The sequence below is a fragment of the Chiloscyllium plagiosum genome, chromosome 1 (assembly GCF_004010195.1).
Source record: "Chiloscyllium plagiosum isolate BGI_BamShark_2017 chromosome 1, ASM401019v2, whole genome shotgun sequence".
Lineage (NCBI taxonomy): Eukaryota > Metazoa > Chordata > Chondrichthyes > Orectolobiformes > Hemiscylliidae > Chiloscyllium > Chiloscyllium plagiosum.
This window is the reverse complement of record NC_057710.1, coordinates 128,835,517-128,848,259: the sequence shown is the minus strand read 5'-3', so window position 1 is coordinate 128,848,259 and position 12,743 is coordinate 128,835,517. Positions and strand designations below refer to the sequence as shown.

At 39.1% G+C, this 12,743-nt stretch overlaps 1 protein-coding gene across 2 annotated transcripts in view; it reads right to left on the bottom strand.

Moving 5' to 3' along the window:
* Positions 1–1,031: 1,031 nt before the first annotated feature.
* mad2l1 (MAD2 mitotic arrest deficient-like 1 (yeast)) overlaps positions 1,032–12,743 on the bottom strand; it is a 20,740-nt gene continuing 9,028 nt past the window's right edge. Inside the window, exons 3-5 of one of the 2 annotated variants that reach the window (XM_043696652.1) lie at positions 10,662–10,782; positions 4,616–4,719; positions 1,032–1,500 (exon numbers count right to left, since the gene is read on the bottom strand). In XM_043696652.1, coding sequence (XP_043552587.1) covers positions 1,328–1,500; positions 4,616–4,719; positions 10,662–10,782 — 398 coding nt within the window. In that variant the 3' untranslated portion in view covers positions 1,032–1,327. The remainder of the gene's footprint in view (positions 1,501–4,615; positions 4,720–10,661; positions 10,783–12,743) is intronic. The other variant, XM_043696660.1, reaches the window with a different exon arrangement.

The following is a 12,743-nucleotide window of genomic DNA, read 5'->3' as shown; positions in this document are numbered from 1 at the left end:
CCCTGGGGGCAGGGAGTCCAAAACTAGAGGGCATAGGTTTAGGGTGAGAGGGGAAAGATATAAAAGAGACCTAAGGGGCAATATTTTCTCACAGAGGATGATACGTGCATGGAATGAGCTGCCAGAGGAAGTGGTGGAGGCTGGTACAATTGCAACATTTAAAAGGCATTTGGATGGGTGTATGAATAGGAAGGGTTTGGAGAGATATGGGCCGGGTACTGGCAGGTAGGACTAGATTAGGTTGGGATATCTGGTCGGCATGGATGGGTTGGACCGAAAGGTCAGTTTCCATGCTGTACGTCTCTATGACTCTATATAAAAATACAAAAGGTAGTGGAGCCAGCACCGATCCTTGTGATACGCCACTGGTCACAGGCCTTCAGTCTGGAAAACAGCCATCCACCACCACCCTCTGTCTTCTACATACAAGCCAGTTCTGTATCCAAATGGCTAGTTCTCCCTGTATTCCATGAGATCTAATTTTGTTAACCAATCTCCAATGCTGAACCTTGTAGAATGCCTTACTGAAGTCCATATAGATCACATCTACCACTCTGCTGTCAATCCTCTTTTTTACTTCTTCAAAAAACTCAATCAAGTGCGTGAGAGTTCGAAAGGAAAGGCTGATAGGTATAGGGAATGCTGGATGACTAGATAAATTGAGGGTTTGGTTAAGAAAAAGAAGGAAGCATATGTCAGGTATAGACAATAGATGAAGTGAATCCTCAGAAGACAATTAAGGCAGTAGGAGTATACTTTAAGAGGGAAATCAGAAGGGTAAAAAGAGGACAGGAGATAGCTTTGGCAAATAGGGTTAAGGAGAATCCGAGGGGTTTTTACAAATACATTAAGGACAAAAGGGTAACTAGATTGTGTAGTAAAGGAAAATATCTGAAATTGCAATAAGTTATCAGTTTGTAAGTTGAAAGGCTCACCAAGCTCTACTTGGAATGTGCTGAAGAAATTAAATATTTTACTCTAAAGCTAATATTCAGATCATTCCCTTAAGAAAAAAGCTTATTTAGTCAGTGATTTTATTCACATTAAAAAACCAAACAAACAAACAAAATCAGGTTTACAGTCTGTAAATTTAAACTAATACTGCAAATAGTAAAATCTCAACAATGCGTTGAAATGTTTTTTGAATTATACATCAGGAAAAGCAAAATTTAAAAAGGGATTCTTCAGTTCAACAATAAGTAGACAATACAGACAAATATACTATGAACATTATGTTAGTCTTCAGTGTCCGTAAGACAACAGTGAAACAAATTTGTACAAGCAGAGTTTATATACAAGTCTAACTGCGCTATACATATGTTGCCTTTTAAAAAGAATCAATTTTTTTGTATGCAACCATACTATTTACTTTGTGTATGGTCGTAGTAAAAGATCTCAGGCGAACTTCTTCAGAGTTGTTAATGAACTGCGGCCCTGATTCTTCCCACTTTTCTGGTACTTCCAGGTCTTTGTCTGTGTATACTAGAAGATCAAAAGAACCTGAAAAAAAAATTTAATTGGCAAAGACAAACATGAAAATCATTCAGCCAACCAAACAAGAAAAGGTACTAAAAGGTCTCCAGTACAATAGAACATAGAACATGACAGTGCAGTACAGGCCCTTCAACCCTCGATGTTGGACCGACCTGTGGAACCAATCTAAAGTCAATCTAACCTACACTGTTCCATTCCCATCCATACGCCAATCCAATGATCATTTAAATGCCCGTAAAGTGGCGAGTCTACTACTGTCGCATACAGCGTATTCCACACCCCTACTACTGAGTAAAATAACTACCTCTGACATCTGTCCTATATCTATCACCCCTCAATTTAAAACTATGTCCCCTTGGGGTAGCCATCACCATCTGAAGAAAAGGCTGTCACTGTCCAATCTATCTAATCCTCTGATTAGATTATGTCTCCGTTAAGTCACTTCTCAACCTTCTAACCAAAACTGCCTCAAGTCCCTCAACCTTTTCTGATAAGACCTTCCCCTCCATACCAGGCAACACCCTCAAATGTCCTCTGAACCCTTTCGAAACCTTCCACAACCTTCCTATAATTCAGTGACCAGAACTGTACGCAATACTCCAAATATGGCCACACCAGAGTTTTGTACTCTGTAGAATGACCTTGTGGCTCCGAAACTCAATCCCTCTACCAATAAAAGCCTTCTTAACAATCCTATCAACGTGGGTGGCAACTTTCAAGGATCTGTGTAGCTGGGCACAGATCTTTCTGCTCATCTACATTACCAAGACAACTACTATTAGCCCAGTACTCTGCATTCCTGTTACCCCTTCCAAGTGAATCACCTTACTTTTCCACATTAAACTCCATTTTCCACCTCTCAGTCCAGCTCTGCAGATTATCTACGTCATCCTTCGTCACTAGCCATAACTCTACCAACCTTAGTGTCATCTGCAAATTTACTAACCCATACTTCTATGTCCTCATCCAGGTTATTTATATAAAATGACAAACAACAGTGGACCCAAAACAGATCCTTGCAGTACACAACTAATAACTGAACTCCAGGATGAATATTTCCCATTAACCACCACCCTGTCTTCTTTCAGCTAGCCAATTTCTGATCCAAACCGTTAAATCACCCTCTCTCCCATGCCTCTCTATTTGTGCAATAGCCTACCATGGGGAACCTTATCAGTTTTTGTTTTAACAGAGATTGAACAATAGAGAATAAATCTTTGGAATCAGTGTACACACCCATTTCAAATAATGATTAAAAACATTTAGCATCCTAACACCATAATTGGATGTGGAGTAATTTTCCAAATTTGTTTTCCATACTGTGCATTATCGTATAAGATTGCAAGAACATTCAGATGCACAAAGTCCCTTTACTCTGTCACCATTAGACCATGAGACATAGAAGCAGAAATGAGGCCATATGGCCATCACATCTAGTATTTGAGCATGGCTGATATGTTTCTCAATTCCATTCTGCTGCTTTCTCCCCATAACTCTTGATTTGCTTATCAATCAAGAACCTATTTCTGTCTTAAGTACAATCAATCAATCGATGACTTGGCCTCCATAGCCCTCTGCAGCAATGAATTCCATAGCTCAGCCACCCCTGACTGAAGAAGTTCCTCTTCATCGCAATTCTGAAGGATTCTCTCATCGGAGGCTGCCCTAGTCTCTCCTATTAGTGGTGATATTTTCTCCATGCCTACTCTATTCCGGAGTCTCGATAGTCTGGAAGTTGAAATCAGATCCCCTCACCTGTCCTAAACTCCAGCGAGTATAGACCCAGAGTCCTCAACTGCTCCTCATGTCAAGATTTTCACCCCCAGAATCATTCTTGGGAAGTTCCTCTGGACCCCCTCTAAACTTCTGCACATCCTTTCTTAGATATGGGGCCCAAAACTGCTCAGAATATTCCAAATGCATTGGGATAGACCAGAGCCCTAAAAAGCCTCAGTAGTACATTTCTGCTCTTATACTTGAACCCTCTTGGAAAGAATGCTAACATTGCATTTGCCTTCCTAACTGCCAACCGAACCTGCATGTTAACCTTAAGAGAATCCTGAATGAGGACTCCAAAGTACCTTTGTACTTCGAACTTCGAAAGCCTTTCCCCACTTAGAAAATATTTATTAGAAAATTTTATTCTTCTTAAAGTGCAAATTACACAGATCTTATGAAAGTAGGGATTCTCATAAGATAAAACAGTTACAGAAAAAATTAACTTTCTCTCCAAAGGATTCTACCAGACCTGTCGACTATTTTCAACAAGATCATTTTTATCAGCTTTTGAGCAAATGCAGCATTTTGCTTTCATGTTGCGACAGTTCATGGCTTGTCATTTGAACTATTTCCTAGATACTATGAAGATATCCACGTTTGACTGACCGAGACAGGATTCAAGGTACAATCTGACCAGCATTAGAGCTTCAATAGATCTTGCGTTAACTCAGATTGTGATCAGCAAGCTACTTAAGCCTCTTTCAACTTTATACATAACCATAATTGACGGAATGTGCATTGTCCATTATGTCTTCATTATGAATAACCTCTAAACATCCAATTATAATGAAAACCACATAGTAATCCCCCAAAAAAGTCAAAGCTTCAACTTTAACATGACAAAATTGATGTGAGTGATGATTCCTTAGAAAATGCAGCCAAAACCAAGTCTGTGACATGACAAATGACTCAGCTGTAGTCAGTTAATGTGAAACTTGGCAATTGATCCGTGTAGGCAGAAGGGGAACGGGAGACCATCACACAATCCAAGAGAATGAGGAAGCCAGAGCAGAGTCATCTAAGGCCACCTTGCCCAAAAATCGGTTTTCCATTTTGGATCTGACTAGTGGGATGGTTACTTAGGAATGCAGCCAAAACCAAATCTGCCGTATTACTCAGTGACTCAGCTGTTTGGAGAGGAAGAAGAAAGGAGAAGCAAACAATAAGGATGGGTCTCAGGACATCAAGCAGGCATCTCTGGGGGAGTAAATGTGACTTTGGGGTCATCTAGAACCAGGTTGGTTGTTTCTGTGTAGGTAATGGTGCGACATAAAACAGCAAGGAGGGAACAAAAATAAAAATTACTGGTGACATTTCAACTCTTATAAAAGTGTTCACTTACAGGCAGTGTCAAGTAAAGGCAAGAATGTCACCGTAGCAGTTATCTGTCTAATGACAGACCGAATTTCATCTTGAATTGCTTTCTCAGATTTCTCCCTCGGTTGGCTGCAATGAGACAATTACAGTGAAAGCATTTTATTGGCGAATGACATTAAGTATCAATATTTCTGGCCTTTTGTCAAAATTGAAAAGTAAAGAAACAACTTCATAAGCACTGTAAATCTTAAATTAGGAATACTCTGATGGGATTAACCTAAAGCCAGGACTCTTCTGCTTCCTATGTGTCTCAATATAAACACTATGTTCCTGTTTCATTGTCTAAAATACTGAATAGTAGCTGGTACTATTTAAGCTCAAGTCCTAACATCAAACTAAGTCCTAAGTTAGAAATAAAACGTAGATGCTGGTATCAAAGCTGTTACTGAAGTGTAACATACCATACACGACACAAAAACATTATGTCTTAAAACAGTTCTTCTACTCAAATCCTCCCCCATTTCAACTAAAATCTATTATTGTACTTCTAGGAGTTTACTCCTGATTAATAACATTCTTGGGGGAGGTGATGGCCAAATGGAATTATTGCGGGAATGTTAATCCAGGAAACCCAGGTATATTCTGGGGACACAGGTTCAAATCCCACCACAGCAGATGGTGGAATTTGAATTCAAAAAAAAAGAAAGTGGGCAGCACAGCAGCACAGTGTTTAGCACTGTTGCCTCACGGCGCTAGAGACCCGGGTTCAATTCCCACCTCAGGCGACTGACTGTGTGGAGTTTGCACATTCTCCCAGTGTCTGTGTGGGTTTCCTCCGGGTGCTCCGGTTTCCTCCCACAGTCCAAAAGATGTGCAGGTTAGGTGAATTGGCCATGCTAAATTGCCCATAGTGTTAGGTAAGGGGTAAATGTAGGGGTATGGGTGGGTTACACTTCAGCGGGTCGGTGTGGACTTGTTGGGCCGAAGGGCCTGTTTCCACACTGTAATGTAATCTAATAAAAGAATATTGGAAGCCGCTGACTATTTAGGAAATTGGACTCACATTTGTATAATCTGGCCTTAGATTGACAGAAAAGTAGCTCCCAGTGATTTATCATCTAACTAAAACTCCGGAATCAAAAGTTGTTGCGATTGCCTCGTCTGTGGCACAAACCCTTAAATTGCAAATCCAAATGGTTCACCAGCCTCATTCTGGAGGCATTTATTTTTCCTCGTTTATGGGCACTTTTCCCAGCATTCCTATATTTACTAGTCTTTCACTTTCCTCTGTACTAATTTCTGAATCTTTGGTGCTCTTGATCTTAAATGCAAGTTTATATAGTTGTCATATTTTCTCTCGTTTTTCACACAAAGTCAATAACTTCCTTGCAGGGGTTGATACCACTTAGAACTGTCTCTCAATCACTTCTTCACAAAGTAGCAGTACTCAGTCCTGAGTTCAGCCTCAAACTCATGTGTTCAGAATTCTATCCCTTGAGCTTGGCTACCACCCTTCATCACAGCACAACTGAAGTCACAAATAACATCACTTGTAATGGTAATATCTATTATCCTGGTTATGCTCAGTCTAACTTTTGCCATCTCTCCTACATTGCTTAAAACAACTAGGAATGGAAGAGACAATACATCTCCAGCAATGGCTTCTCTTCCTGTCCCCAGTCACACTGGTTTTATAGTCTTGTAGAACCTAGGAAATCACCTCAGAAATACTGTATGTTTATAACCATGTGTAAAATTGGAAACTAAACTGAGAACAGAATGAAAGAACATGAGCCCAATCCCTGTTAAGCACATATTTAGGATCAAAGTTGTCAAGCACCTCCACAAAGTGGTAATTAATGCAATAATGGTTAGGGTGATGGAAGCAAATTCCTGAAACTGTTTCAATAACAACTGGACTGTGAAGGGAATTGTGGTTATTCAGGATGTACTAGCCCTTCTGACCCACAGTTTCAAAATTGATTCTTGATCAAACATCCTTCTAGGGATGTTGCTGAGTTATTACAAAGCAATTCTATACAACATCACAAGCAAGAAGCATGAAGTACACAAACCCCAACTGTGATCTTGACAGGCTTTTGCTCGTCCATACATTATGCAATAATTGGTAAGTACTATAGTCAATAACATGGTTATATGGAAACTTGCAGATTAATTAGTATAAACAATACAAATTTTGAGAAGGCAGTCAGCAACAATTGCAGAATGAATTATACATGAAGCATGAACTGTGCTTCTTCCTGTATGGGTGCTGCTGAGATAGTTGGGTTCTATCATTCTTATTCTTGTTTCAGACATTAATAATTTAGTCACAATATCTCAAAGTTCAAACATTTCAGATTGATGATCCTTTATGAAATTAGCCTGAAACATTAACTGTTGATCCCTCCATGGATGTAGGCAACCTTGAGTATTTCTAGTATTTGTTTTTCATTGCACCAGAGTAACATCATGCTCTTTAAAAAGAAAGAAAATCCATTGCAAACAGAAAGATCAGTCACTTCTAAAATGAAAACATTACTTTAGGATGACTATTCAGTATACTATTGAAGGAATGCTTCAACTGCAGTAGTGGGTCTTGAACTCATAACTTTCTAATTTCAAGGTACTGAGCCAAACTGGCATTTAAGCCAAGCCGTCAAAGTATACAGGAAATTCTTTACAAACAAACACCGATTTCAGAGTCAAGAACACACAGTTTTGACAAAAATATTGAAAACTGAAACCACCTTTTTCCTTAGATTATAAGAAATCTAAATCATTACAAAATGGATCTAAAAATCATCAAGTGTAGTTCTATGGTAGTTACAGTGCACAAATTGGTTGAAGCAACATTTCCAGCCCTCATTGCAGTCTTGGTCTAAACATGAGCTGAATTCTAGAGGCAAAGTGACAGTGGTGGCTCCTAATGCCCCATTTCATGAAATGGGGCATGAAAGTAGTCTGACAAAACTGAATCAATAGTTTTTCCAAGAAAAAGGTGCCAAATTTGATGCAGAATAATATAACTAGACTGACGATTCCTGTGTTACAAAAGTTAAGAGAAACTGTAGAGTAGAAATTATTTTAACTTCTACCAACTGTTCAGGGAGAAATTACCACACTAAAGCTGTCAACCAAAAATAAACAACTTAACAAATTTACAACTTTTTCAGACTAACTTATTTGCTTTCCCACATGTTGTGAAGTACAACCCTTGCTAAAAGCAATTAATTCTAAAAACAAAATTTTGCACAGAATTGTCAGATTTTAGTCAAGATTAATACATGATTCTGAATTGAAACAATTATACATAATTAACCACCAGCAATTAACCAAAACAATTTGATAAATTATTAGCTTTTCACTACAAACAATGGCCTGAACTGTGCCAATCAGGACCAAGTAAGCATGCTCGCCACTACTCGAAGGGCATAGTCTGAGGATTCAGGCCAGACCATTCAGGAGAGATGTTAAGAAGCAGTTCCACACACAAAGATTGAAAGGTTCAGAATTCCCTTCCACAAGTGGTAGTTGATGCTAGACCAGTTGATAATTTAAAATCTGAGATTTATTTTTGTTGAACAAAAAAAAAATGTATTAGGTATATGAGCCAGTGGTAGATAGATTTAGGACACAGACCAGCCATGATCTCATTAAATGGCAGAACAGGCTTAAGGGGCCGAATGGCGTACTTCTGTCCCTATATCCATATCAAATGATCTCTGCAGTGTGAATTCCACCTTTCTCCATTGTAGTTTAAATCTGACACCAAATTAAGGAGACATCCTGGTGTGCAGCAGGAGCGACTGTGTTGTTACCCATCTTTGCTGGTGTTCACACAACAAATCAGAAAGATAAAAATACTGAAGCCCCATCGCTTTAAATGGCTATTATAGCTACCATCTAATTAAATCATAGAAAGCAGATATTTCTAAAAGCATTTTTTCTAAAACATGTACTATTTCTCGCCATTCAAGAAATTGGATATCTCAAATATAAAATTAACTTACTTCGGGTCAGTAAGTCTCTGGCAGAAATCATGGTGTTCTTGATGATCTCGAAAGAGACAGGCTCCCTCACTAAGCGCATCCTTTTCTGAGTTAAGATGGAGTTTTTACGAATTCACAATTGCAAGGGAGCTGGCAGTGAATGGACAGCGCACCATATAGATGCGTACAGATTCTATGAAAGCAGCTTCTGGAGTTCCATGCCAGCTTGTATATGATTGAACTTCCAAAGTTGTTACCATGTCCGTGAAGTTGACGGCGGATGTTAACGGTTTTGCTATTACCGCAAGATTCAGGCCAGTGTATAAACCACACGTAGCACAATATCCAGCATTGAATAGAAAGAGGGTTAGAAAATAAAAACAGTAATAATGGCAGATGCTTCTGCACCTTATGGTATGGCATGGCACCATCTTTCTGACTGGTAATGTAGCTAACATAGCTACAAATAGCTAATTTTCACAGCAGCACATGGGTAAGATGTGGATACAGAAGTTACTCAGTGGTATCAGCTGTGGCTCAGTTAGTAACCTGTCAACTTGAAGGGAGAAAGTGGTGGCTGAAGTTCAACTTTCAACACCAGTTTTTGAAGTAAAGTTCAGGCTGACAAGAGTGTTATACAATCAGAGGGTCTGACTTCGAACTGAAGTATTCCATCAAGTCCTCCTATGTCTCACTATGTGAGTAATAAGGATACCACCACTATTTTGAAGAGTAGGGAAATTGCCCAGCATCCCTGCTAATATTTATTACTGCGTGAGACAAACAGATTATCTGGTCATTTATCTCATTGCTGTTCACGGGAAGTCTCTTTGTGCAAGCTGGTTGTCACGCTTCCTACATTGCAGTAGTGACTACATTTGAAAAGTATAATCATTAGATGTGAAGATCTTTAGTATTTGAAAGGCACTATTTAAATACAATTCCTAGTGAATACAATTATACATGCAAAATCTTTGAATTATTAGTTCATTGCTCATTGACAACTTGGGTGTTCTACTTTTATCTGAGTAATTCAACAATCTCTTCTTGCATATTTGTCATCATCATCTTTCAGGGCTCATCCTGGAGATTTATTAGACAGAATCAAACAAGATTATAATTCCCAGCAGGGGTTGATTAGCTCAGTTAACTGTATGGCTAGTTTGCGATGCAGAATAACACCAATAACATGGGTTGAATTCCCACACCAACTGAGGCTACCATGGAGGCCTCTTCTTTGTAACTTTTGTATTCAAGTTAAACCACCACCAGTCATCTGTCTAATGAGAGCGCTGCTCTAAAGTCTAGAAAGACTAAGGCAATTTGACATTTTTATTCCCCAGCAGTAGACAAATGAAGGCAGACGGAACTTTAAACAAGAGGAAAATTATAACTGATTAATTTCATAGAATCCAGTGTGGAAACAGGCCATTCAGCCAACAAGTCCACACTGATGCTCCAAAGAGCATCCTATCCCTATCCTTTCCCTGTATCCCTGCAATTCCCACAGCTAATGCACATAATCTACACATCCCAGAACATCATGGGCAATTTAGCATGGCCAATCCATTTAACTTGCACATTTTTGGACTGGGGGAAGTAACCGGAGCACCTAGTGGGAACCCATGTGGACACAGGCATCCAAGTGTGGAATGGAACCCAGATCCCAGGTGCTGTATTTATTAGTGATTTCAATATTAAAGTGACACCATACAGCAACACATTCAAGAAATGTCACTGCTTTTACGCCTGCCACTTCTATGCATAATTGCCTGACAAAGTATTACAACTATTCTGCTAGGTCCTTCAGAAGTCAGTTTACAGATCATACTTGGATTGGTGTGTATTTGAGGGGTGCATTATACAAAAAGTAAAAAGCAAAGCAAAGCAATTATGAAGAATCCAATCACTAGTCTTTCTCAAAATGACATTGACTAGGTCTAGATAGATCTATTACTATTGAATTGAAAAAAAAGTGATTCTAGAGATAGCAATTTTAAACATGGTGTTTGAGTTGTGCATGTTGTTTGACCAGCATGTGTGCAGTCTCAAAAATCAATACTTCTCAGGGTTACTTACCTGTTATCAGTCATGGTTTTGTCACACTCAATGTCAAACTGCCATCTTTCCAGCACCTCATTAGTTTCAATGCTGTTGATGACCACCACCAGCCTTTGAACAAAATGGTTACATAACCAATCTGAAAACATAAAAACATTGAAGATAAACACTAAAGGAGAAAACAGTAATTGAGCCACATCTTTTGAATACACATAATTAATTCAATACAACCTTTGATTGAAATACAATACTGAATTGCATCCATTGCTGAAAGAATCTGAAATTTTCAGACCTCAAGCTGAATAAATAATTTCTATGATTATAGCACATCTTTTGTGATTTAAATATTTGCCATTGCTAAAGAGAAATGCCTTCCTCATCAGATTAGCAGATTTCTAGTCTTAGGCCATCTGCCAAATTGTGTTTTCGCTAACACTAGCTTAAACTTATTTTGCATTCTCTCCAGTCCAAACATCTGCTACATCACTTATTTCACAAGAAATTTTAAAATGATAGAAAGACAAGAACAGAAACAAAAAGGGCAAACGCCAGAAATTGGAAGTAAAAGCATAAGTGACAGAGATACACACGGTATTTGTGGAGAAAAAAAAAAGTTGGATTTGACATGACTTGCCTTCAGAACCACTCTGAAGAGACATACTTCACTCCAAACATTAACACACTTTCTCATTGCACAGATGTTACCAGACCAGAGTTTCTCCAGCTTTTATGACATACCAAATAGGGAGCAGTCATACATATTTGAGCCTGCTTCAGCATTCAGGAAAAATCAGGGTGGATTTTCAAGTCAATTCCATTTTCTTGCTTGATCCTCAGATTTTTACATTTCAAGATCAAATACCTATTAAATCTCAGCCTTGAATACAAGTTGCAACTGAATACCTCTGCTCTTCATAATGGAGAATTCCAAGGATTCACAACTCCAAGTGAAAGAAACCCAGAATACCCTCTAGTTTCAAAATTTAGCAGCTGGACAGGCTGTGTCAATCCCTTCAGAATCTTTAACTTCAATTAAATCACCTCCCATTCTTCTAAACTAGGAGTATCAGCCAATACTAGTCAAATCTTCCCTTAACCGTGTCATCCCAGAAAACAAACATTCTTCAGATTATTTGTTGCTTCAGTCAGTCCATCTCCTTTTCTCTTGTTAACTCCTTTACATCTCTAAGCACCAGACATATGCACAATTGTAACATGCAAAGAGCCAGTAAAATGGACTACCATCTGGTTCTTTTCATTGGCTAGGACAAAGACAACTCTTCTGTTGTTTCAAAATAGCGTTTTGGAACCTTTCATGAGGGGGAGCATGGACCCATTGACGTACATTCTGAAAGACACCATCGCCAACAGTGCTGCACAAAGAATCTCTGGGAGTATGGAATTAATTCATAACCCAGACTCAGGAGGTAGAGTGTCCAACTGGCTTCACAGAGACTTGGTTACAGGGGGGTCAGGACTGGCAGTTAAACCTCCATGGTTTTTCAACTTATCGAAAAGACAGAGAGTGGGCAGAGGGGTGGGGTTGCCTTGTTAGTTAAGAACAAAATTAAATCTATGGTATTGAATGACATAGCGTCGGATGATGTGGAGTCTGTGTGGGTGGAATTGAGGAACCACAAAGGCAAAAAAAAAACATAATTGGAGTTGTGTATAGACCCCCTAACAGTGGTCAGGACCAGGGACACAACATGTACCGGGAAATAGAGAAGGCATGTCAGAAAGGCAAGGTTACATTGATCATGGGAGACTTCAATATGCAGGTGGACTGGGTAAATAATGTTGCCAGTGGATCCAAAGAAAGGGAATTCATGGAATGCTTACAGGATGGCTTTTGGAACAGCTTGTCATGGAGCCCACAAGAGAGCAGGCTATTCTGGACCTAGTGCTTTGCAATGAACCAGACTCTATAAAAGATCTTAAAATAAGGGAACCCTTAGGAAGTAGCGACCATAATATGGTAGAGTTCAGTCTGGAGTTTGAAAGGGAGAAGGCAAAATCGGATGTAATGGTGTTACAGTTGAATAAAGGTAATTATGAGGGCATGAGAGAGGAACTGACGAAAATAGACTGGAAGCAGAG